General features: G+C 46.2%; 1 protein-coding gene across 5 annotated transcripts in view; it reads right to left on the bottom strand.

Annotated features, from left to right (window-relative positions):
• Positions 1–13,190: 13,190 nt before the first annotated feature.
• The window catches only part of bzw2 (basic leucine zipper and W2 domains 2), a 102,766-nt gene continuing 91,579 nt past the window's right edge, over positions 13,191–24,377 (bottom strand). For 3 of the 5 annotated variants that reach the window (XM_085988405.1, XM_085988406.1, XM_085988407.1), the window contains 2 exons: positions 22,853–22,975; positions 13,191–13,633 (listed from right to left, as the gene is read on the bottom strand). In XM_085988405.1, the coding sequence (XP_085844531.1) occupies positions 13,602–13,633; positions 22,853–22,975 (155 nt within the window). In that variant the 3' untranslated portion in view covers positions 13,191–13,601. Of the gene's footprint in view, positions 13,634–22,241; positions 22,697–22,852; positions 22,976–24,377 lie in introns of all 5 variants that reach the window. The other 2 variants (XR_015078450.1, XM_085988408.1) reach the window with 2 other exon arrangements.

Genomic DNA, 24,377 nt, shown 5'->3' with positions numbered 1-24,377 from the left:
AGGACAGCGACTGTACGTGTGATTCAAACCCCGATACAGACAGGGACAATGACTGTACATGTGAGCGTGTGTGCTGTGAGGAGGGTGCAGAGAAACCCCAGTATGGTTTGGACAGGTTGGGTGATTGGGCAGATGCATGGCAAATGCAGTATGTAAGGGTAAACCGGGAGAGCTTCTTCTCCCCGAGACGATCCCTCTGATATAAAGGGTCGACGTCCGCCTTATTCCCAATCAATCACTCGGAGTCCGGAGATTTGTTCAGTAAAGCAACTTTATTTACAAGCCGACAGGGGAGACACTCATGCTGGGATGAGTGCTCTCCGATCGCTAAGATCCCCTGCCTTATATACAGTTTTTTTGTTCTACGTCGTGGCTTACATCATGCAGTTGATTTCAGGTGCAAATTCTTGCGACCCGTGTGCATATTTTGACCGTTACATAGTCCTGTGACCCCATATGTTATCTTTACCACATTCCTCAATTGGTAGCTAATAGTTTGGGCACATTATTCAGGTAGCAACTGACAGTTTGACCATTTGATCACATTATTCAATTATTAGCTGACGGTTTGTGCCCATTATTCAGGTAGCAGCTGACAGTTTGACCATTTGGCCACATTCCACCATACTTCCCTATGGGACATGTACATTGGATATATGCTCGGTACCTAAATTCACTTATTTTAGCCCTTTTAACTCTTTCACAGTATAATGTGGATAAATGCGAAGTTATGCACTTCGGTGGCAAAAGCATGAAGAGAGGTTATTATCTGAACGGCAATAGATTGGGAAAAGCGGAAGTGCAACGAGACCTGGGTGTCCTTGTGCACCAGTCGCTGCAGGTAAGCATGCAGGTGCAGCAGGCAGTTAAGAAGGCAAATGGTATGTTGGCCTTCATAGCGAGAGGATTTGAGTACAGGAGCAAGGATTTCTTTCTGCCTCGAAACCGAGATGGAGGCCATGTTCTCAGCCTGTGCTCAGGACACAGCAGACCAGCTATGAGACACCGCCAAACAGACGAGGCAACGGAACTAAGCTGCCTACATGCACACCAAGAACAGGAAGCTTGAGAAACTTGGCATCACCAGCAGCAGCAACCAAGCCTCCCCCGGTACCATGGTTGAAACCACAGGGAAGTCCATTGTCAACCTGTCCGACCACATGCTTCAACCAGATGAAATTGAAGTTCTCAGCCGAGGGCTCAATTTCTGCCCCACCACCAAAATGGACCCCATCGGTCTCACGGCAGACACAGAGGAATTCATCAGGAGAACGAGGCTCCGGGAATTCTTCCACAAATCCCAAGATATCAACAGCGAACCCAATGAGACAATCAATGATCCGGAACAGCAGACAGAGGGGTCCGCAGTGCAGCAACCAAAGAAGAAAGAGTCAAATTTGACCCCTCCGGAGGGTCGCTGCCCTAAGCTTGACATGTATGCTCAAGCTGTCAGGAGATGCATCTTTGCCAGATTCATCAGCCGCACTCACAAGACAGTCCAGAATGTCACCCGAGCACAACACAATGCCATCCACGCTCTCAAGACCAACCGCAACATCGTCATCAAACCAGCAAAGGAGGAGCCATCGTCATACAGAACAGAACGGACTATTGCAAAGAAGCATACCGACAACTGGACAACCAGGAACACTACAGACAGTTACTCGCAGATCCGACCAAAGAACACACCCGCCAACTCAACAGACTGATCAAGACCTTCGATCCAGACCTTCAAAGCATCCTACGCGCTCTCATCCCACGTACTCCGCGCGTGGGAGACTTCTACTGCCTCCCAAAGATACACAAAGCCAACACACCCAGACGTCCTATTGTATCAGGCAATGGAACCCTGTGTCAGAACCTCTCTGGATATGTCGAGGGCATCCTGAAACCCATCGTACAGGGAACCCCCAGCTTCTGTCGCGACACTACAGACATCTTACAGAAACTCAGCACCAGCGGACCAGTTGAACCAGGAACACTCCTCACCGCGATGGACGTCTCGGCACTCTACACCAGTATCCCCCACGATGACGGCATCGCTGCGACAGCCTCAGTACTCAACACCAACAACAGCCAATCTCCAGACGCCATCCTACAACTCATCCGCTTCATCCTTGACCACAATGTCTTCACCTTCGACAACCAGTTCTTTACCCAAACATACGGAACAGTCATGGGGACCAAATTCGCAGCCCAATACGCCAACATCTTCATGCACAAGTTCGAGCAAGACTTCTTCGCTGCACAGGATCTCCAACCAACGCTATACACCAGATACATCGACGACATTTTCTTCCGATGGACCCACGGCGAAGAATCACTGAAAAGACTACACGATAACATCAACAAGTTCCATCCCACCATTAAACTCACCATGGACTACTCCTCAGAATCGGTTTCATTCTTGGACACACGAATCTCCATCAAAGACGGACACCTCAGCACTTCACTCTACCGCAAGCCCACGGACAACCTCACGATGCTCCACTTCTCCAGCTTCCACCCTAACCACGTTAAAGAAGCCATCCCCTATGGACAAGCCCTGCGAATACACAGGATCTGCTCAGATGAGGAGGAACGCGATGGACACCTATAGATGCTGAAAGACGCCCTCGTAAGAACGGGATATGACGCTCGACTCGTCGATCGACTGTTCCGACGGGCCACAGCGAAAAATCGCATAGACCTCCTCAGAAGACAAACATGGGACACAACCAACAGAATACCTTTCGTCATCCAGTACTTCCCCGGAGCGGAGAAACTACGCCATGTTCTTCGCAGCCTTGAACATGTCATCGATGATGACGAACACCTCGCTAAGGACATCCCCATGCCTCCACTACTTGCCTTCAAACAGCTGCCTAACCTCAAACAGACCATCGTTCGCAGCAAATTACCCGGCTTTCAGGAGAACAGCGACCACGACACCACACAACCCTGCCACAGCAACCTCTGCAAGACATGCCAGATCATCAACACAGATACCATCATCACACGTGAGGACATCACCCACCAGGTACATGGTACATACTCATGTGACTCGGCCAACATTGTCTACCTCATACATTGCAGGAAAGGATGCCCCGGAGCATGGTACATCGGCGAGACCATGCAGACACTGCAACAACGGATGAACAAACACCGCGCAACAATCGCCAGGCAGGTGTGTTCCCTCCCAGTCGGGGAACACTTCAGCAGTCAAGGACATTCAGCCTCTGATCTTCGGGTAAGCATTCTCCAAGGCGGCCTTCGAGACACACAACGCAAAATCGTCGAGCAGAAACTGATAACCAAGTTCCGCACCCATGAAGACGGCCTCAACCGGGATCTTGGGTTCGTGTCACGCTACATGTAACCCTACCTGATGTAGGGTCAGCCAGACTCGAGTCGTCGTTGGCTTGTCCTCTCTACACAGATGCGGCCGGAGCTGCTGTGATTTCCAGCAAAAAAAATGTTTTTTGTCTGTTTTTTTGTTTTTCATACAGACCCCAGCATCTGCAACATTTGACCCCTTGTGACCCCACCGCATTGTTCTTTGATGTAATGTTTTCTGACTGACCTGTTTGGACACCATTCACACCTTTGATTGTTGTGATTATCTCTCTGCCGAGGTGTGATAAATGGCAGTTGGAAAGATTACCTGTAAACATCTGACATTATTCTCTGACTATATAAGCTGTGTCTTTATGCATTGCTCCACTTCACCTGACGAAGGAGCAGCGCTCCGAAAGCTTGTGATTTCAAATAAAGCTGTTGGACTATAACCTGGTGTTGTATGACTTCTTACATTTGCTGCAGTTGTACAGGGTTTTGGTGAGACCACACCTTGAGTACTGTGTGCAGTCTTGGTCGCCTTATCTGAGGAAGGATGTTCTTGCCATGGGGAGAGTGCAGCGAAGGTTCACAAGCCTGAAACCTGGGATGGCAGCAATGACTTATGAGGAGAGATTGGGTCGATTAGGCTTATATTCGCTAGAGTCTTTAAGAATGAGAGGGGATCTCATTGAAAATTATAAAAATCTAACAGGATTAGACAGACTAGATGCAGGAAGGATGTTCCCGATGGTTGGGGAGTCCAGAACCAGGGGTCACAGGCTAAGGATAAGGGGTAAGCCATTTAGGACTGAGATGAGGAGGAATTTCTTCACCCAGAGAGTGGTGAACCTGTGAAATTCTCTACCACAGAAGGCAGTTGAGGCCAATTCATTAAATATATTCAAGAAGGAGTTCGATATATTTCTTGAGGCTAAAGGGATCAAGGGATATGGGGAGAAAGCAGGGACAGGGTACTGAATTTGGATGATCAGCCATGATCTCATTAAATGGCGGAGTGGGCTCAAAGGGCCGAATGGCCTACTCCTGCTCCTATCTTCTATGTTTCTATGTGATACAAACACTGATACAGACAGGGACAGCGACAGTACATGTGATTCAAACCCTGATACAGACAGGGACAGCGACTGTACATGTGATTCAAACCCTGATACAGACAGGGACAGCGACTGTACGTGTGATTCAAACCCCAATACAGGCAGGGACAGCAACTGTGTGATTCAAACCCCGATACAGGCAGGGATAGCGACTGTACGTGTGATTCAAACCCTGAGATAGACAGGGGCAGCGAATGTACGTGTGATTCAAACACCGATACAGGCACGGACAGTGACTGTACGTGTGATTCAAGCCCCGATACAGGCAGGGACAGCGACTGTACATGTGATTCTATCTCCGATACAGGCAGGGACAGCGACTGTAGGCATGATTCAAACCCCAGTACAGGCAGGGACATCAACTGTATATGTGAATCAAACCCCAATATGGGCGGGGACAGCGACTGTACGTGTGATATAAACCCTGATACAGGCAGGGACAGCGACTGTATGTGTGATTCAAACCCCGATACAAGCAGGGACAGCGACTGTGTGTGTGATTCAAACCCCAATAGAGAGGGGCAGCGACTGTACGTGTGATTCAAACCCCGATACAAGCAGGGACAGTGACTGTATGTGTGATTCAAACCCCAGTAGAGAGGGACAGCAACTGTACATGTGATTCAAAACCCGGTACAGGCAGGGACAGCGGCTGTACGTGTGATTCAAACCCCGATATGAGCGGGGACAGCGACTGTACGTGAGATACAAACCCCGATACAGGCAGGGACAGTGGCTGTACATGTGATTCAAACCCGATACAGGCAGGGACAGTGACTGTACGTGTGATTCAAACCCGATACAGGCAGGGACAGCGACTGTACGTGTGATTCAAACCCCGATACAGGCAGGGACAGCGACTGTATGTGCGATTCAAACCCCGATACAGACAGTTGATTCACCGGGCTGATACCTGGGATGGCAGGAATGACGTATGAGGAGAGATTGGGTAGATTGGACTTATACTTGCTGGAGTTTAGAAGAATGAGAGGGGATCTCATTGAAACTTATGAATTTCTGACAGGACTGGACAGACTAGATGCAGGAAAGATGTTCCCGATGGTCAGGGAGTCCAGAACCAGGGGTCACAGTCTAAGGATAAGGGGTAAGCCACTTAGGACAGAAATTAGGAGGAATTTCTTCATCCAGAGAGTGGCGAACCTTTGGAATTCTCTACCACAGAAGGCAGTAGAGGCCAATTCATTAAATATATTCAAGGAGGAGTTGGATATATTTCTTATGGCTAAAGGGATCAAGGGATATGGGGAGAAAGCAGGGACAGGGTACTGAATTTGGATGATCAGTCATGATTGCATTGAATGGCGGAGCAGGCTCGAGGGGCCGAATGGCCTACTCCTGCTCCTATCTTCTATGTTTCTATGTTTAACCCCGATACAGGCAGGGACAGCGACAGTAAGTGTGATTCAAACCCAGATACAGACAGGGACAGCGACTGTACGTGTGATTCAAACCCCGATACAGGGAGGGACAGCGACTGTATGCGTAATTCAAACCCCGATACAAGCAGGGACAACGACTGTATGCGTAATTCAAACCCCGATACAGGCAGGGACAGTGACTGTACATGTGATTCAAACCCAGATACAGGCAGGGACAGCGACTGTACGTGTGATTCAAATTCCGATACAGGCATGGACAATGAATGTAAGTGTGATTCAAACCCTGATACAGGCAGGGACAGTGAATGTAAGTGTGATTCAAACCCTGATACAAGCAGGGACAGTGAATGTAAGTGTGATTCAAACCCTGATACAGGCAGGGACAGCAACTGTACGTGTGATTCAAACCCCGATACGGGCATGGACAGCAATTTTACGCGTGATTCAATCCCAGATACAGGCAGGGACAGCAACTGTATGTGGGATTCAAACCCTGATACAGACAGGGACAGCCACTGTAGGTATGATTCAAACTCAAAATACAGACAGGGACAGCGACTGTACGTGTGATTCAAACCCCAATATAGGCAGTGACAGCGACTGTACATGTGATTCAAACCCCAATACAGACAGGGACAGCAACTGTACGTGAGATTCATACCATGATACAGACAGGGACAGCGACTGTACACCTGATTCAATCCCCGATACAGGCAGGGACAGCGACTGTACATGTGATTCCATCCCTGAAACAGGCAGGGACAATGACTGTACATGTGATTCAAACCCCAATACAGACAGGGACAGCGACTGTACGTGTGATTCAAACCCTGATACAGACAGGGATAGTGACTGTAGGTATGACTCAAGTGCTGATACAGGCAGGGACAGCGACTGTACGTGAGATTCGACACTGGCAGGGACAGCGACTGTACATGTGATTCAATCCCCGATACAGGCAGGGACAGCGACTGTGCGAGCGGTTCAAACCCCGATACAGGAAGGGACAGTGAATGTACGTTTGATTCAAACCCTGATACAGACAGGGACAGCGACTGTGACTGTACGTGAGATTCGACACTGGCAGGGACAGCGACTGTACGTGAGATTCAAACCCCGGTACAGACAGGGACAGCGACTGTACGTGTGATTCAAACCCCGATACAGACAGGGACAGAGCCTGTACGTGTGATTCAAACCCCGATACAGACAGGGACAGCGACTATGAGATTCAAACCCAAGATACAGGCAGGGACAGCGACTGTATGTGTGATTCAAACCCCGATATAGGCAGGGACAGTGACTACATGTGATTCAAACTCCAATACAGACAGGGACGACTGTACATGTGATTCAATCCCCGATACAGACAGGGACAGCGACTGTACGTGAGATTCAAACCTTGATACAGGTAGGGACAGCGACTGTACGTGTGATTCAAACCCCGATACAGGCAGGGGCAGCCACTGTACGTGTGATTCAAACCCTGATACAGACAGGGACAATGACTGTACATGTGATTCAAACCCCAATACAGACAGGGACAGCGACTGTACGTGTGATTCAAACCCCGATACAGACAGGGACAGTGACTGTAGGTATAATTCAAGCGCTGATACAGGCAGGGACAGCGACTGTACGTGAGATTCGACACTGGCAGGGACAGCGACTGTACGTGATTCAAACCCCGATACAGACAGGGACAGCGACTGTACGTGTGATTCAAACCCCGATACAGGCAGGGACAGCGACTGTACGAGCGGTTCAAACCCCGATACAGGAAGGGACAGTGAACGTACGTTTGATTCAAACCCTGATACAGACAGGGACAGCGACTGTACGTGAGATTCGACACTGGCAGGGACAGCGACTGCACGTGAGATTCAAACCCCGATACAGACAGGGACAGAGCCTGTACGTGTGATTCAAACCCCGATACAGACAGGGACAGCGACTGTATGTGTGATTCAAACCCCGATATAGCCAGGGACAGTGACTACATGTGATTCAAACTCCAATACAGACACAGGGACGACTGTACATGTGATTCAATCCCTGATACAGACAGGGACAGCGACTGTACGTGTGATTCAAACCTTGATACAGGTAGGGACAGCGACTGTACGTGATTCAAACCCCGATACAGGCAGTGGCAGTCACTGTACGTGTGATTCAAACCCTGATACAGACAGGGGCAGCGACTGTACGTCTTATTCAAACCCTGATACAGGCAGGGACAGCGACTGTACGTGTGATTCAAACCCTGATACAGACAGGGACAGTGACTGTAGGTATGATTCAAGCGCTGATACAGGCAGGGACAGCGACTGTATGTGAGATTCGACACTGGCAGGGACAGCGACTGTACATGTGATTCAAACCCCGATACAGACAGGGACAGCGACTGTATGTGTGACTCAAACCCCGATACGGGCAGAGACAGCAACTGTACTAGTGTGGGGGGAGGTTCCTAAAGAGCAAATAATAAAAATGACAACAGAGAAGGTCATAGACTTAGGTAGCAGTGGGGAAATTAAAAACCAGAGCGTGTCAGGAATGGGCAGAAGGTATGGAGTAAAAGGTAAAGTAATAAAAAGGGCAAAACATATTTGAAAGTTCTCTATCTGAATGCACGTAGCATTCGTAACAAAATAGACGAGTTAATGGCACAAATAACTACATATGGGTATGATCTTGTGGCCATTACAGAAACATGGCTGCATGGTGACAATGCCTGGGAATTAAACATACCAGGTTATTTAATGATCAGGAAGGACAGGCAGGAAGGAAGGGGAGGTGGGGTGGCTATGTTAATAAAGGAAGGAATCACTGTAATACAGAGAAATGATATTGGGTCAAAAGATCAGGATAATGAAACAGTTTGGGTGGAAGTAAGGAATAAGAGGAAAAAAACACTAGTGGGCGTAGTCTATAGGCCTCCGAACAGTTGCAACTCTGTTGGACGGAGTATCAATCAGGAAATAGTTGAGGCTTGTAATAAGGGAGCATCTATAATTATGGGGGATTTTAACGATCATATTAATTGGACAAATCAAATTGGGCAGGGCTGCCTTGAGGATGAGTTCATTGAGTGTATTAGGGATGGGTTTCTTGAGCAGTATGTAACTGAACCGACCAGGGGGCAAGCAACCTTAGATCTGGTCCTGAGTAACAAGACAGGATTAATTAAAAATGTCCGAGTAAAGGATCCCCTTGGAATGAGTGACCATAACATGGTTGAATTCCATATTCAATTAGAGGGTGAGAAGGTTGGATCTCAAACAAGCGTGCTAAGCTTGAATAAAGGAGACTATGAAGGTATGAGAGCGGAATGGAGTAGAGTGGATTGGGAAAATAGATTAAAGGGTAAGACGATACATGATCAGTGGTGTACATTTAAGGAGTTATTTTACAACTTCCAAAAAAAATATATTCCACGGAGAAGAAAAGGGTGTAAAAGAAAAGACAGCCATCCGTGGCTAAGTAAAGAAATTAAGGATAGTATTCGACTAAAAACAAGGGCATATAAAGTAGCCAAATCTAGTGGGAGGATAGAGGATTGGGAAAACTTTAAAAGACAGCAAAAAATAACAAAAAGATTGATTAAGAAAGGGAAGATAGATTATGAAAGTAAATTAGCAAAAAATATAAAAACAGATAGTAAGAGTTTTTATAGTTATATAAAAAGAAAAAGGGTGGCTAAAGTAAACGTTGGTCCCTTAGAGGATGAGACCGGGAAATTAATGGTGGGAAATATGGAGATGGCAAAAACACAATGAATATTTTATCAGTCTTTACAGTAGAAGACACTAAGAATATCCCAACACTGGACAAACAGGGGGCTATAGTGGGGGAGGAGCTAAACACGATCAAAATCACTAAGTGGTACTCGGTAAAATAATGGGACTCAAGGCGGATAAATCACCTGGACCTGATGGCTTACATCCTAGGGTCTTGAGGGAAGTGGCGGTAGGGATTGTGGATGCATTGGTAATAATTTTCCAAAACTCCCTGGACTCAGCAAAGGTCCCGGCAGCCTGGAAAACTGCTAATGTAACGCCCTTATTTAAAAAGGGCAGTAGACAGAAGGCTGGAAACTATAGACCAGTTAGCCTAACATCTGTGGTAGGTAAAATATTGGAGTCCATTATTAAGGAGACAGTAACAGGACATTTGTATAATCATAATTTAATAGGATAAAGTCAGCATGGTTTTATGAAGGGGAAGTCATGTTTGACAAATTTGCTGGAGTTCTTTGAGGAAGTAACATATAGGGTAGATAAAGGGGAACCAGTGGACGTAGTGTATTTAGACTTCCAAAAGGCATTTGACAAGGTGCCACACAAAAGATTATTGCTTAAGATAAAAAATCACAGGATTGGGGGTAATATTCTGGCATGGATAGAGGATTGGCTATCTAACAGAAGAATAAAGGGATAAATGGTTCACTCTCAGACTGGCAATCAGTAACTAGTGGTGTTCCGCAGGGGTCAGTGCTGGGTCCCCAACTCTTTACAATCTATATTAACGATTTGGAGGAGGGGACCGAGTGTAACATATCAAAGTTTGCAGATGATACTAAGATGGGAGGGAAAGTAGTGAGTGAGGAGGACATAAAAAACCTGCAAGGGGACATAGACAGGCTAAGTAAGTGGGCAGAGATTTGGCAGATGGAATACAATACTGGAAAGTGTGAGGTTATGCACTTTGGCAGGAAAAATCGTAGAGCAAATTATTATCTTAATGGCAAGAAACTGGAAAGTACTGAAGTACAAAGGGATCTGGGGGTCCTGGTGCACGAAACTCAAAAGGTTAGTATGCAGGTGCAGCAAGTGATTAAGAAGGCCAATGGAATGTTGGCTTTCATTGCTAGGGGGATAGAATATAAAAATAGGGAGGTATTGCTTCAGTTGTACAAGGTATTGGTGAGACCGCACCTGGACTACTGCATAGAGTTTTGGTGTCCATACTTAAAAGACATACTTGCTCTCTAGTCAGTACAAAGAAGGTTCACTCGGTTAATCACGGGGATGGACATATGAGGAGAGGTTGAGTAGATTGGGACTCTACTCATTGGAGTTCAGAAGAATGAGAGGCGATCTTATTGAAACATATAAGACTGTGAAGGGGTTGGATCGGGTGGATGCGGGAAGGATGTTTCCGATGGTGGGTGAAACTAGATCTAGGGGGCATAGGCTTAGAATAAGGGGCTGCTCTTTCAAAACTGAGATGAGGAGGAACTACTTCACTCAGAGGGTGGTAGGTCCATGGAATATGCTGCCCCAAAAAGCTGTAGAAGCTACATCATTACATAAATTTAAAACAGAAATAGACAGTTTCCTAGAAGTAAAGGGAATTAAGGGTTACGGGGAGCGGGCAGGAATTTGGACATGAGTCTAGGTTCAGATCGGTCATGGCCCTGTGGGTAGCGGAACGGGCCCAGGGGCCGTGTAGTCTGATCCTGCTCCTATTTCGTGTGTCTAATTCTGTTAGATTCAGGAGATGGTTCTGTGATAATAGATTGGCGGTTAGGATCAGATCAGCCATGATATTGAATGGCGGAGCAGGCTCGAGGGGCCGATTGGCCTACTCCTCCTATTTCTTATGTTCTTATGTGTTATTCAAACCCCGATACAGACAGGGGCAGTGACTGTATGCGTGTTTCAATCCCTGATACAGGCAAGAACAAAAAAGGAATCCAGTAACAATCCCATGGTCTTCACAATATTCAGATTCATATACAGAATGTACTTTGAACATTTTAAAGTGTGACATCAGGCTGCGTTCCATGTTTTAAGTTGTAAAAGGGCTTGGTGCATTGAAGGCTGTCCGCAGTTTGTAATTTGTGAGTGCCTGTGGTTTCAGAGTGCGTCTTGTATATTTTACAATGTAATTTATTTGGGACTGTTAATGTCCCTTTTTTGTGGGTGTCCAATTATACAGGTTTCTCTGTACATGCTATCTAAATGCCAATCCAAGTGCGTATTCATCTTATCCTGTATCATGGCCTCTAGAAGCTTACACATTACTAATTTTAGGCTGACTGGTCTATAGTTACCTGGTTTATCCCTTTTTGAACTGACGTTTTGCATCGGTAACCCTCCAGTCTTTTGGTACAACTTCCATATCCAATTTGTTCAGTACTACCAATTTATCTATAGTTCTATCCAGTTGTTCGCATCCTCCACTCGCACCATTTCATTTCCACTATCACACTTTTGTGAGAACTGAAGCAAATAACTTGTACTGCCTACACCATTGCTTCATCCTCCATGAAAGGATTTCCTTTTTCTTCTCTAATTGGCTATATTTTTTCTTTATTTATTCTTTTACTTTTTGTGTTTATAAAATCCTATACTTTATGCTGGTATTTCTTCATTCTTCCTCTTAGCCTTTGTAATTTTTTAATTTCTCCTTTATATTTTCTAGTCTCTGATTGATTGGTTTTGGATTATTAGTCCTAGAATTGTCATATGCCTCTTCTTATATCTCATTTTAATGTCTGTTAGTCCAAGAAACTCCAGGTTTTGCTTCATCTCTGACATTTTGTGGGAATGTTTAGTTTGTACCCTAATCTACTGTTTGAATGTTTCCCACTGTTTGGCTATTGTCTTACCTGACAATTTTTCTTTCTTCATTATTTGGGCTAATTTCCTTTTTAAAGTGTGCTTATTTCCAAGCAAGTATCTTTATCTTTGACTGTTCCCTCTCCCTTTCAATGCGTATATCAAACCTAATTATGTAATGGATGGTGATTATTTTTCTAGATATTCCATTTAATTTCCTAGAACTAAATTTAGTACTGCCTTTGTCTTTGTTGGAATAAGAATATCCCGATCTGGAAAGCAGTCCTGGACACATTGTTACTTGTCATCTTACGTCTTCATTCTTACATAGTTGCTGTCTCTTTATACTTAATATCTTCCAGGAGTAGAGCATTTCAAAATGGAGAATCTTCAGCTTATCTTCTGCTTCTAATGTCCATACCTCACTGCCACATAGTCCATACTCACTACCTCCCTGCCACATAGTCCATACTCACTACCTCAGCTGCACTGTTATCACTTTCAATTTCCAGATGGTGTACAATTTTTCCATTGTCCTGATATTCTCTTTCGATGTCTTTTGAACATCCACCACTCTCCATAACAAGCCTGCTGATGTACAAGTTTGAATGATTCACAACAATCGGATGAGCTGCCCTGTCTTGTTAAACTGTAGTGCATAAACACTTGAATGGCTGGATGAATAATCAAGAAGTCTTTAAACATAATTGTTTTGTAAGGACAATACAGGAAAATAGCAAGGGACATGCATCATAACATATTAGAAAGTAAATGGTCTCCTGACTCGTATAATTTATAAAATACAAAAACATTTATTCAAAAAATCCCTAGTGTCAAATTACATATCCACAAACTTTTATTAGGCTACAAAGATTGACAAAACTATGGCTACAATAGATGTTGTGCAATGTTTGCACTGTATTTTTAAAAAATTAATAAAAGGAGTCCATAGTTATTTCATTTTAGGCTACATGGCTCCCTTTTAAACAGCTTTACTAAGTTATAATATAGTGCCCCAAGAGTGGAGTCCCACAGAAACAAGTAATGCTTCAGGGCTCAGTTATTAACACATCAATTATAAGCCTATCTTCTACACAAAAGGAAGGCTAACCTAGGATTTCCATTTGATTTGGAAGCACAATCTCGTCTACTGCAACCACACAGGTGAGGGGACAGACACATTATACTTGGTCAAGCTGTTGCTAATCTTCTTCGCCTTCTCCCGATTCAGATTCTAGAAAGAAAATAAAAGTCATAATTTTTTTTAAGATACTTAGGATGATTCGTTTAAACAATTTTGTAAGTCATACATCCACTATTCGTATTCTGAAAAGTGAATGGTAAATCACTTCAGCTAGTGTTTGACTGACATCTGTACATGTGTATAATCAGCATTTCAAATGCAACAATACTTTTAAACTCAATGCAAAATCTTCATTAATTGTTCTGTTGTTTTCTTCTCTGGAATTTTAATGGTACTTAATCACTATTAAAATTTATGTTTTTATCAGATTGCACCACATTTTACCGCTGCACAATAGAGAGCATCCTGACGAACTGTATCACAGTATGGTATGGCAGCTGTAGCTACTATGACCGGAAAGCCCTGCAGCAGGTAGTCAAAACTGCCCAACGCATTACCGGCACCCGGCTACCGACCATAGAGCACATATACCAGAAACGCTGTTTACGGAGGTCACGGTCCATCATCAAAGACCCTACCCACCCCAGCCACAGTCTGTTCGCCCTCCTGCCATCTGGGAGACGCTACAGATGCATTCGCACCCGTACGACCAGATTTAGGAACAGCTTCTTTCCCAGGGCTGTCATCCTACTGAACTCCACAAATAAACTCCAAAGCCTGCACATCTGCCAATGCACTTTATTATGGTTATGTTGATGTTAATGTATTACAAGCCAAATGTATGTTGAATGTTTAAATGTCTTAATCTAAATGTACACTCTCGGGAGCCGCAAGCCTACATTTCGTTGTACTGCACTTGTGCACTAACAATGACAATAAAAGTTGATTTGATTTGATTTGAAAATAGATATTTATGAAAAGCCAAGTGCATTTCCTGAGCCTTGATAATATTAAGTAGATGCATTTTATATGTACTGCCACGCACAATTCTATTCCTGGTTTCCTGCAGTTTCTATTCTCTTCTAAATTTTCTATCCCAGTGAGATCACTTCTAGGTAAATAGCTGCAAAATAAATGAGTCTACTGTCACATTAAAGTTCCAATTACAGGAAACTTTGTGCTATCCGGAGGTGAGCTATCCGGCAATCTGGAGCCACCGGCAAAAATCAGCCGCCGTTTTTTATTCTTTTTGTTTGTTTTTTTTGCTTTGTTTGAACAGTCAAGCTGTGCAAGGTCTGTAGCTATAGCAACAGTTTCAGCTACAGAGCTTTAGGGCCACACCCGAGTGTTTAGAAGCTGTTGCTAAGCAACAGTGTTTGTTGTCAAATACGGAGAGAAGAATCTCCGTATCTCTCAACATTAACTCTGGAGAGTACGGCAGTTTTGAGGCAACGGCAGCAGCTCGGTCCCGTGGGTGCCGGATAGCACAAAGTTTCCTGTACTTTAATGGCAAATTTGCAAAATCTTGCTGAACATTACATTGTTTCCAAAACTGCCATGCACTGAGGATCTTTCTGCAACACTGCTCAAATTTCAAAGACATTTTAGTCCCAAGCAGCTATAATTTGGTTACTGTTTTCAGTAATACAAGCTTCATTTTAACCAAATATTGCTGATAATTTGTCAAGTTTTGCACTAAAAAATTGAATTATTCAATTAATTTGAATTAAGCACAGTAAATAACACAGCAAAGTAGGAATTTAGTGCTAAAATTTTAAATCATCAGATAATTTGAATTAAAAAAACTTTGAATTAAGAGTAGACCTTTTGGTACATAATGGCAGGGCAGCAATAGAATAGAGCAGAATATTAAACACAAAAGGGCTGGAATTTGTGGTGGGTAATGACGGCGAACTAATAGTGTTCGTCGTTATTACCCTTTTGAAACTGACCGCAACTTCAGGATGTAGCGCATATGCATCTAAACACGGAAATCCTGAAGTTGTGGTCAGTCATTCACTGCTCCGACACTGGCTGCGCTGTGCACACCCCGCCCCCCCCCCAATAGCTGGCAATCAGGGAAATCAGTGAAACTGATGAAAACTTGGGCTTTTCCGTGGTAATATCACTGGTAAATACCCCACTCAATGTTAGGCCTTGTTAGATTAGGTGTAACTGGGGTTTTGTGGTAAACCACTGTTTGTATTCCACTGTGTACATGCCTGTACATGTCTCGGCTGACTCCTCCCACGAGTCCAGGTATAAAGGTGACTGCTCCACAGTCCCTCTGTATTCTGGACCGGTCAACCACTCGAGGCACACCTTCATTCTCTTGTTAATAAAAGCCTGTTAATTACTCGCTTAATCTCAGTCTTTTGAGTTATTGATAGTGCATCAATTTTATTAACAAGATTTTATAATGGAGAAGATCCTCACACCAGCATGCCTGGACTTAGATCATCGGGAGGCGGACTCATCCACCAAGTTTACTCACTGGCTTAGGTGTTTTGAAAAATTCCTGATCGCCTCCGCTGAAACGGTCAAATCGGACGAGGACAAACTGGATGTCCTGACTTCCAAAGTGAACCACCGAGTGTACTCGGTCATCCAGGACGCGACCTCGTACGCGGATGCTATCAAGCTCCTCAAGGACCAGTACACGCGCCCAGTGAACGAGGTGTACGCTAGGCACCTCCTGGGGAGTCGTAAACAACAACCTGGGGAATCGACCGAGGAATACCTTCAGGCACTGTCTGTCCTTGGCCGGGCCTGTGGTTGTAAGGATGTAAAGGCCGCCGTGTACAGAGGAACTTATCCGGGACGCTTTTGTAGCGGGCCACAGGTCCAATTACCCCCGACAGCGACTGTTGGAGCAGAGTGACCTCGATCTCAACAAGGCCTCTGAACTCGCACTATCATTGGACGCAGCCTACCGGGGCATGGACGCCTACTCCTCTGCACCGTGGACGCCGCGGAGAACGACAGCCTGGGACACGGTAGGACCGTCTCATAGCGCCGTGCCACCCCAGCCACATCCCAGCAACGGCCCAACTACCGCAGCAGTGTCCCAAGGCCAAACAGCAGTGTCCCAAGGCCAGAAATGCTACTTCTGTGGCCAGGCCAAACACCCCAGAGCGCGCTGCCCGGCGAAAAATGCGATCTGCTCGGGCTGCAGGAAGAAAGGACGCTACGCTAGCGTCTGCAGGGCCAAAGCCACCCCGAACCCCAGCAGCGCCGCGTGTGGGCCGCCATCTTGGGCCTCCCCAGCCATGTGCGAACCACCGGAACAGCAGCCATTTTGGACGCCTCCAGCCACATGGGGATCATGGACGCCGCCATCTTGGACGCCAGCCGGGACGCAGCAGGCCCCCAACACTGCCTCATCTGATACCCGCAGCGACACACCGACCCCTACGCTGGCCTCCGTTATGCTGGACCAAGCGAGACCACACCAGCTGGCCCGGTCCACAATGGACATTAAGGTAAATGGTCACGAAACAATCTGCCTTTTCGACTCTGGGAGCACGGAGAGCTTCATCCACCCCGACACGGTGCGGCGTTGCTCTCTCCCAGTCCTGCCTGCGCACCAGCGGATTTCTATGGCCTCCGAGTCCCAGTCGGCGGACATTGGCGGCTACTGCGTGGTGACACTCGTAGTAGACGGGACTGTGTACGATAATTTTAAACTTCTGGTCCTGCCCCACCTCTGCACTGCCGTTCTACTGGGGTTAGATTTTCAGTGCCACCTTAAAAGTGTTACGATGGCGTACGGTGGACCCCTCCCCCCACACTCAGTCCGCAGCCAGCAGCTTCCAAATTGCCCGCCGCGCACCAGGTGCAACCTCTCCACACTCAGAGTCACCCCCCCCCCCCCACTGTTTGCTAACCTCACCCCCGACTGTAAGCCCATCGCCACAAAGAGCAGGCGATAGTGTGCCGGGGACAGGGTTTTCATTAAAACCGAAGTGGAGCGGCTCCTGAAGGAGGGGATTATTGAGGGCAGCACCAGCCCCTGGCGAGCCCAGGTTGTGGTCGTTAAGACCGGCGAGAAGCAGCACCTGGTCATCGACTACAGCCAGACAATAAATCGCTACACCCTGCTGGACGCTTACCCACTCCCCCGTATAGATGATATGGTCAACCAGATCGCGCAGTACCGCGTCTTCTCGACCATTGACCTGAAATCAGCATACCACCAGCTCCCTATCCGCCCTGAGGACCGCCAGTATACTGCCTTTGAGGCAAACGGCCGCCTCTATCACTTCCTTAGGGTTCCCTTTGGCGTCACCAATGGGGTCTCCGTCTTCCAAAGGGAGATGGACCGGATGGTCGATCAAAATGCGTTGCAGGCCACTTTCCCATATCTGGACAATGTGACCATCTGCGGCCATGACTTGCAGGACCATGACGCAAACCTCGAAAAATTCCTCTGCACCGCCAAACTCCTCAACCTGACGTATAACAAGGAGAAGTGCATATTCTGCACAACCCGCCTCGCCATCTTTGGCTGTGTTATGGAACACGGAGTCATCGGTCCCGACCCCGACCGGATGCATCCCCTTATGGAACTCCCACTGCCCCACTGCCTCAAGGCCCTGAAGAGGTGCCTAGGGTTTTTCTCTTATTACGCCCAGTGGGTCCCCTACTATGCGGACAAGGCCCGTCCGCTGATCAAGTCCACCTCTTTTCCCGTGACGGCAGAGGCCCGCTTAGCCTTCCACCGTATCAAGGAAGACATTGCCAAAGCCACCATGCACGCAGTGGACGAATCCATCCCCTTCCAGGTGGAAAGCGACGCGTCCGACTTTGCCCTGGCCGCTACCCTCAATCAGGCGGGGAGACCCGTGGCCTTCTTTTCACGAACCCTCCAGGGCCCGGAGACCAGACACTCCGCCGTTGAGAAGGAGGCCCAGGCTATTGTGGAGGCTGTGCGTCATTGGAGGCAATACCTGGCCGGAAAACGATTTACCCTGCTCACTGACCAGCGTTCAGTTGCTTTTATGTTTAACAACAAGCAGAGGGGCAAAATCAAAAACGACAAGATCTTGAGGTGGAGAATCGAACTTTCCACCTACAATTACGAGATCTTGTACCGGTCCGGGAAGCTCAATGAACCCCCGGATGCTCTATCGCGTGGCACCTGCGCCAGCACGCAGATCGATAGACTGCGGGCCCTCCACAATGACCTCTGCCACCCGGGGGTCACCAGGTTCTTCCACTTCATCAAGGCCCGCAACCTGCCTTACTCCATTGAGGAGGTCAGGACCATGACCAGGAACTGCCAAGTCTGCGCTGAGTGCAAACCGCACTTTTATAGACCAGACAGGGCTCACCTGATAAAAGCCACTCGCCCCTTCGAGCGCCTGAGCGTTGATTTTAAAGGGCCTCTCCCCTCCTCCGACCGCAATGTGTACTTCCTCAACATTATTGATTAATACTCCCGTTTCCCGTTCGCCATCCCCTGCCCGGACATGACCAGTGCCACAGTCATTAAATGTCTGAACGACCTCTTCACCCTGTTCGGTTTCCCCAGCTATATCCATAGCGACCGGGGCTCATCGTTTATGAGCGACGAACTCCATCAGTACCTGCTCGCTAGGGGTATTGCTACAAGCAGGACCACCAGTTACAACCCCCGGGGGAACGGACAGGTGGAAAGAGAGAATGCGACAGTTTGGAAGGCCGCCCTGCTAGCCTTAAAGTCTAGGGGCCTTCCGACCTCCCGCTGGCAGGATGTGCTCCCCGATGCGCTCCACTCTATTCGGTCACTGCTCTGCACTGCCACTAACGCCACCCCTCATGAGAAAATGTTTGTCTTCCCAAGGAAGTCCACATCGGGGACATCGCTACCACCATGGCTGACGTCCCCAGGGCCGGTCCTACTGAAAAGGCATGCGAGGACCCATAAAATGGACCCCCTGGTCGAGAGGGTCGACCTCCTCCACGCCAACCCCCAGTATGCTTACATTGCGTACCCGGACGGGCGGGAGGACACAGTCTCCATACGAGACCTCGCACCCTCGGGGGCCACAGTAACCCACTACCACCCCCCCCCACGACCAGATATCCAGCCCCAGCAGACGGCGGGCCTGGGCCCTGCGACCCGCTCGACACCTACGAGGACTACACACCAGTGCCCCAGCCTACGCAGGACTCGACGCCAGAAGCTTCACTACCCCTGCCGTCGCCACGTCGATCACAGCGGCAGACAAGACCTCCGGAGAGACTCCAATACACTAACTTTTAATACACTTCACCCCGCCGGACTCATTTTTAAACAAGGGGTGAATGTGGTAAACCACTGTTTGTATTCCACTGTGTACATGTCTCGGCTGACTCCTCCCACGAGTCCAGGTATAAAGGTGACTGCTCCACAGTCCCTCTGTATTCTGGACCGGTCGACCACTCGAGGCACACCTTCATTCTCTTGTTAATAAAAGCCTGTTAGTTACTCGCTTAATCTCAGTCTTTTGAGTTATTGATAGCGCATCAGGTTTAAACAGAGTATTGACTACTAAACAAATGTTATGGCCCTGAAAACCTAATTTTAATTTTGTGGAGTGTCAAATATCCCCATTATGATAAAAAATCACAATTTAAGAAATTAAAAAAATTAAATTTTTAAAAACCTTTTTCTTGATATTTCAGGTTCTACCTTATCCTCATGAGAGCCCAAATCTTTGTTTTGTTCTCTGTAACCATTTAAAAAAGTCAGGATAAAAGCAGGTTCTTATTTCCTGGTTCCCTGTCTGTGGGTATTCTGCTATGTGATTGGCTGCTTAGACAGCTTGTTGATGTCACAGCAGCATTGCACTGGGGAATCCCCACTATAGGCCGCTGAAATCACTTACGCGTCAAAAAAGATAAACTTCTCACCACAGAAATCGTGGCTTTCTTCGGGGCCAGCAGCGAAAGCCTTTGCTTCACTACTGATGGCAAATTCTGGGCCATAAAACTGCAACATCTGTTTAAGTTTAGATAAGATATTCCCAGGCTCCTGGAGGCTGCTCTACTGTGTCAGTTTTTCCAGCCTCCATTTCTACTCGTCTTAACCTCGCCTCCTTCGGCTATTCAAGGTGTGTGTGTGTCTGTATGCTTCCCACCCCCTTCCCCATTTCCGTTCATCTGTAATATCTGCCACTTTTGATGATGGCTCCATGCCTGAAAGGTTAACTCATCTGTTCTCTCCATAGCTGCCTGACCTGCTGAGTGTGTCATAATATAAACAGGATGGTTTCAATTGTATTCAATTTTTTTAAAGTTAAGGATAGAAATGGCTTTTGGAACATTGAAATTTGGTAATACGAACTAAAACAACTGAATCATGTTGTCAATGTAATTACCCTAAAAAATCTCACATTTTAATTCAGATGGTGTGATCCTTTCAGGTCAGTGAAATGGTTTACGAACAAAGGCCTCTGTTAATTGTGGTGATGCTCTGCAGCATGTGATTGTGCAGCAGCTAATTAACTGAGTCACATGCTCTTGAACTGCTGCAATGATTAACAATGAACCTTTGTTTTCAGCGAACAATTTCAGTGGCCACAAGTTAAAACTTTGGTATGGTAGTGTTCAGTACTCAGGAGAAATATCTCCTCCCTGGATTCTTCCACCCCCAATAAAAAGCTATCTTGGAAGTTACAAATATTGCTGAGTTCTCACACAAAGCTTGTGAGAGATTCATTAAAGGACCAAATCTTATCAATTTGTTCATGATTGTCACAAACGAATTCCCGTGCTTTCCACCAGGAATACACCGGCAGTGTTGTGGCCTGGCAATGAAGCAAATGATAGAAATCTTATTTCCACATAAATCCAGATCTCAAAAACTTTGGCACATATTACTTCATCGGTACCTTATTCTCTAACGATGAGGGATGCAATGGCCGACCTAAACAGCGTCTTCACAGAGAGACGCCAGGAGTGTTTGCACCAGACAAGGAGGAAATTCAGGGGAAAACTTATTTTGGGGTGTTCGGAAACACTTCCTGTTACCTGCGTTAACATGGCATTAGCAGAGATCCAGGTAGTTTGCCTGTGTGTTCACTATAGGTGGTGTGTGGCTCAGGGAGAAAGTGGAGAGGTTTGAGATCTCCTCAGTAATAAATGCATTACTGAAAGCAGATTGCGGCAAGCAGGGCAGAGTAGAGAGAAAAGTACATAGTGAGCAAATTAGATTTGCTATGTTCTAAAAAGGAGATGCCAATTGTTGTTGTACAGTCCAACTTAATAGCCAGTTTTGCGGTGGTATTGACAGCGAGACTGTCAGCGTTTGCCGTCATTACCCCTCTGAAACTGACAGCAACTTCAGGATTTAGCGCATGTGCAGATAAATGCGGAAATCCTGAAGTTGCAGTCAGTCATTCCCTGCTCCGCCACAGGTTGCGCTGTGGAACTCCCCAGAGACAGCAATCAATTCAAATCACTTGAACTGACAAAAACTTCCCCTTTTACGATGAAATATCACTGTTAAAAATGCCTTAAAACATTAAGCCTTGTTGAAAGAGGTGTAACTGGGTTTTTAACGGTGTACTGACTGCTAAATAACCGTTCTGGCCCTGAAAAACTAATTTTATATTTGTGGAATGTCAAATTTTTCCATTAAATTGATTAAGAATTATAAGTTTTTAATATAACTTATTTTATGTTCAAAAAGTTTATGATATTTCAGCTTCTACCTTAATCCTATGTGTATGTCCCAATCTTTATTTTGCTCCCTAAAATTTATTAAAAGTAAATTATAATCTGTGCAGTTTACTTCCTGGTTTGCTGACTGAGGATTTTTCAATGTGATTAGTTGCTTAGCCAGCTTGATGACATCACTGTTGCTGGACACTGGTGATTCGCTTGATTTGGCCCCGGATTCAAACTAAAGAGCTGAAATTGACGCCACAGAGATCGCTCGATCTTTGTGGGCAGTTTTCTTCAACATCAGCGGTGATCGCCATTGCTTCGCCGCTGACCGCAAATTCCGGGCCATTATGTAACAGAACGTAAAAAGATGGGTTTATGCAAGCATAGAAAGAGAAAATGTAAAAACTAGAGTATGAAAAATTGATTTATAAATATTGAAGACATGCCTGATTCTCCAGTCTGCACCCCATCAGTGAATTACACACAGAATCCGAGTGTCTCAATTTGGGGCTTAAAAGTCTTCAAATTTCACGGCTCTAGTTTGTTCTCACTCATTAAGGATAATCAGAATATTGACTACTTTAAAAAGGAGAATAAAACACAAGTAACTCCGCTTATTTCAGCAAATATGTTTGCCAAGTGCATGGAATTTGGTGCCGGGGAAGAGAAGGAATATTGTATGGCCTCACATTGTAAATCCACTCAAATACAATTAAATATTTTGCTTAATACTACCTTCTTCAGCGTTTTGTAGCCACTCGACAAATGTCTTCATCTGCTCAAGAAAGATGCTTTTGCCCTTGGCAACATGTGCTTCTTTGTACCATTTTAGGATGGCTTCTTCACTCAGAACATCAGCTGCAATTCAGATTAGTTAACAGAAGGTCAGCATTTTTTTAAATAAATAATAAAAAGCACACAGTTTCTAGCAAAATAAAATGCTGCCATTCTCCCTTGGCTGCAGCTACTGAATTCAGACTGTACAATTTATGCTGAGCTGATCATCTCATCTCTTCATTATGGGGTGGCACATATGCTCAATGATATTTAAAGGCTATTGACTCAGCACTGTGTTGAACTGTTCTACGATAAGTGCAATAGCTCTAACAGATGCTGTTGTCATAAATCTCTTATACTGAAAAAGATAAATGGAGTAATTTTGCTGGGCTCCACTAAGCATCGGGACTTGCTAGATAGGATCATGTGTCAGAGTACTGTAGTAGGCTATAGTACTACATGGCTATAATAGTACAAGTTTGATTCTGTACTTGTAATATGCCCTTGTTTCACTAACCTCAGCTAGAGCAACTAAGGTTCATTAAATAATGTTATCTTAGTCACAGTGGCCAAGTTATACTGGCTGCATGCAATAGGCTCCTTTGGCTTCTTCTGAAACTCAACACCAAGGCATGTGCAGGCATTTATTTAGTTCTTGCAATGCATGTGAACAATGATGGTCAGAGTTTCAAAGGAAGCAGGAACTCTCAGTTCATGGCGTCACCTCGACCTGCATTATACCTGATACTAGCTGAAGAGGATTGAACTCATACCAATGAGTGCATAGCAGATGGATGAATGTCACAATACACTTTTAGATTCTGTGGTGCTATGTTGGCTCCAGCTGTTACACTGCAGCCAACACAATGGGGGAGAAATTCCCTTCATTTGTGCCTCCCGTGGGGGGCGTTAACGGGGCGCAAAGGCCTTTGCACCCGGCCGCGGCGCTGACCGCGTCTCCCGACAAATTCCGCGGAGGCGCTACTGGGTTGCACCCCGATCTCATGCCCTCAGAGATCATTACGTCATCTCCGGGCGCATCGCCCCGGCAGAAAAAGTCCCCTTCGCCCCCTGCAGCAGCACTGGGCAATGGCAGCGACTGCTGCAGGGGACGCGAGCAGGGCAGCCAGCCGCTAACGGGGTGCAAGTTAAAAGGTGAGGTGGCCGGCCGCCTTGAATAAAATATCAGCTTTTTAAAATGTTTTTTTTTGTTCCAGACGTGGAGTCCGTGCCGTGACCCCCCGCTCCCCGGTTCAGGGAAGAACCCCTGCAACGCGTCAGCTCCACGCAGCCCAGTACGTGGCGCTGCTGAGCTGTGCGCCCCAGATCGTGTACATTCCCCCTCTTGCGATCCAAGAAGCAATTGGAGCGCTTGATTTAGCACTCCACGTCCCTCTTGGAGCAAAAAGTGAGAATTTTAGAAAGGTTGGAAAAGGTTAACGCCTGGTGCTAACTTTTCCAGCTTTTCTGATTTAGCGCCCCA

This window comes from Somniosus microcephalus, chromosome 5 (assembly GCF_052327205.1).
Source record: "Somniosus microcephalus isolate GS21.2 chromosome 5, FLI_Smic_1.0, whole genome shotgun sequence".
Lineage (NCBI taxonomy): Eukaryota > Metazoa > Chordata > Chondrichthyes > Squaliformes > Somniosidae > Somniosus > Somniosus microcephalus.
Note: the sequence above shows the minus strand (reverse complement) of the source record. Positions and strands in the feature narration are given on the sequence as shown.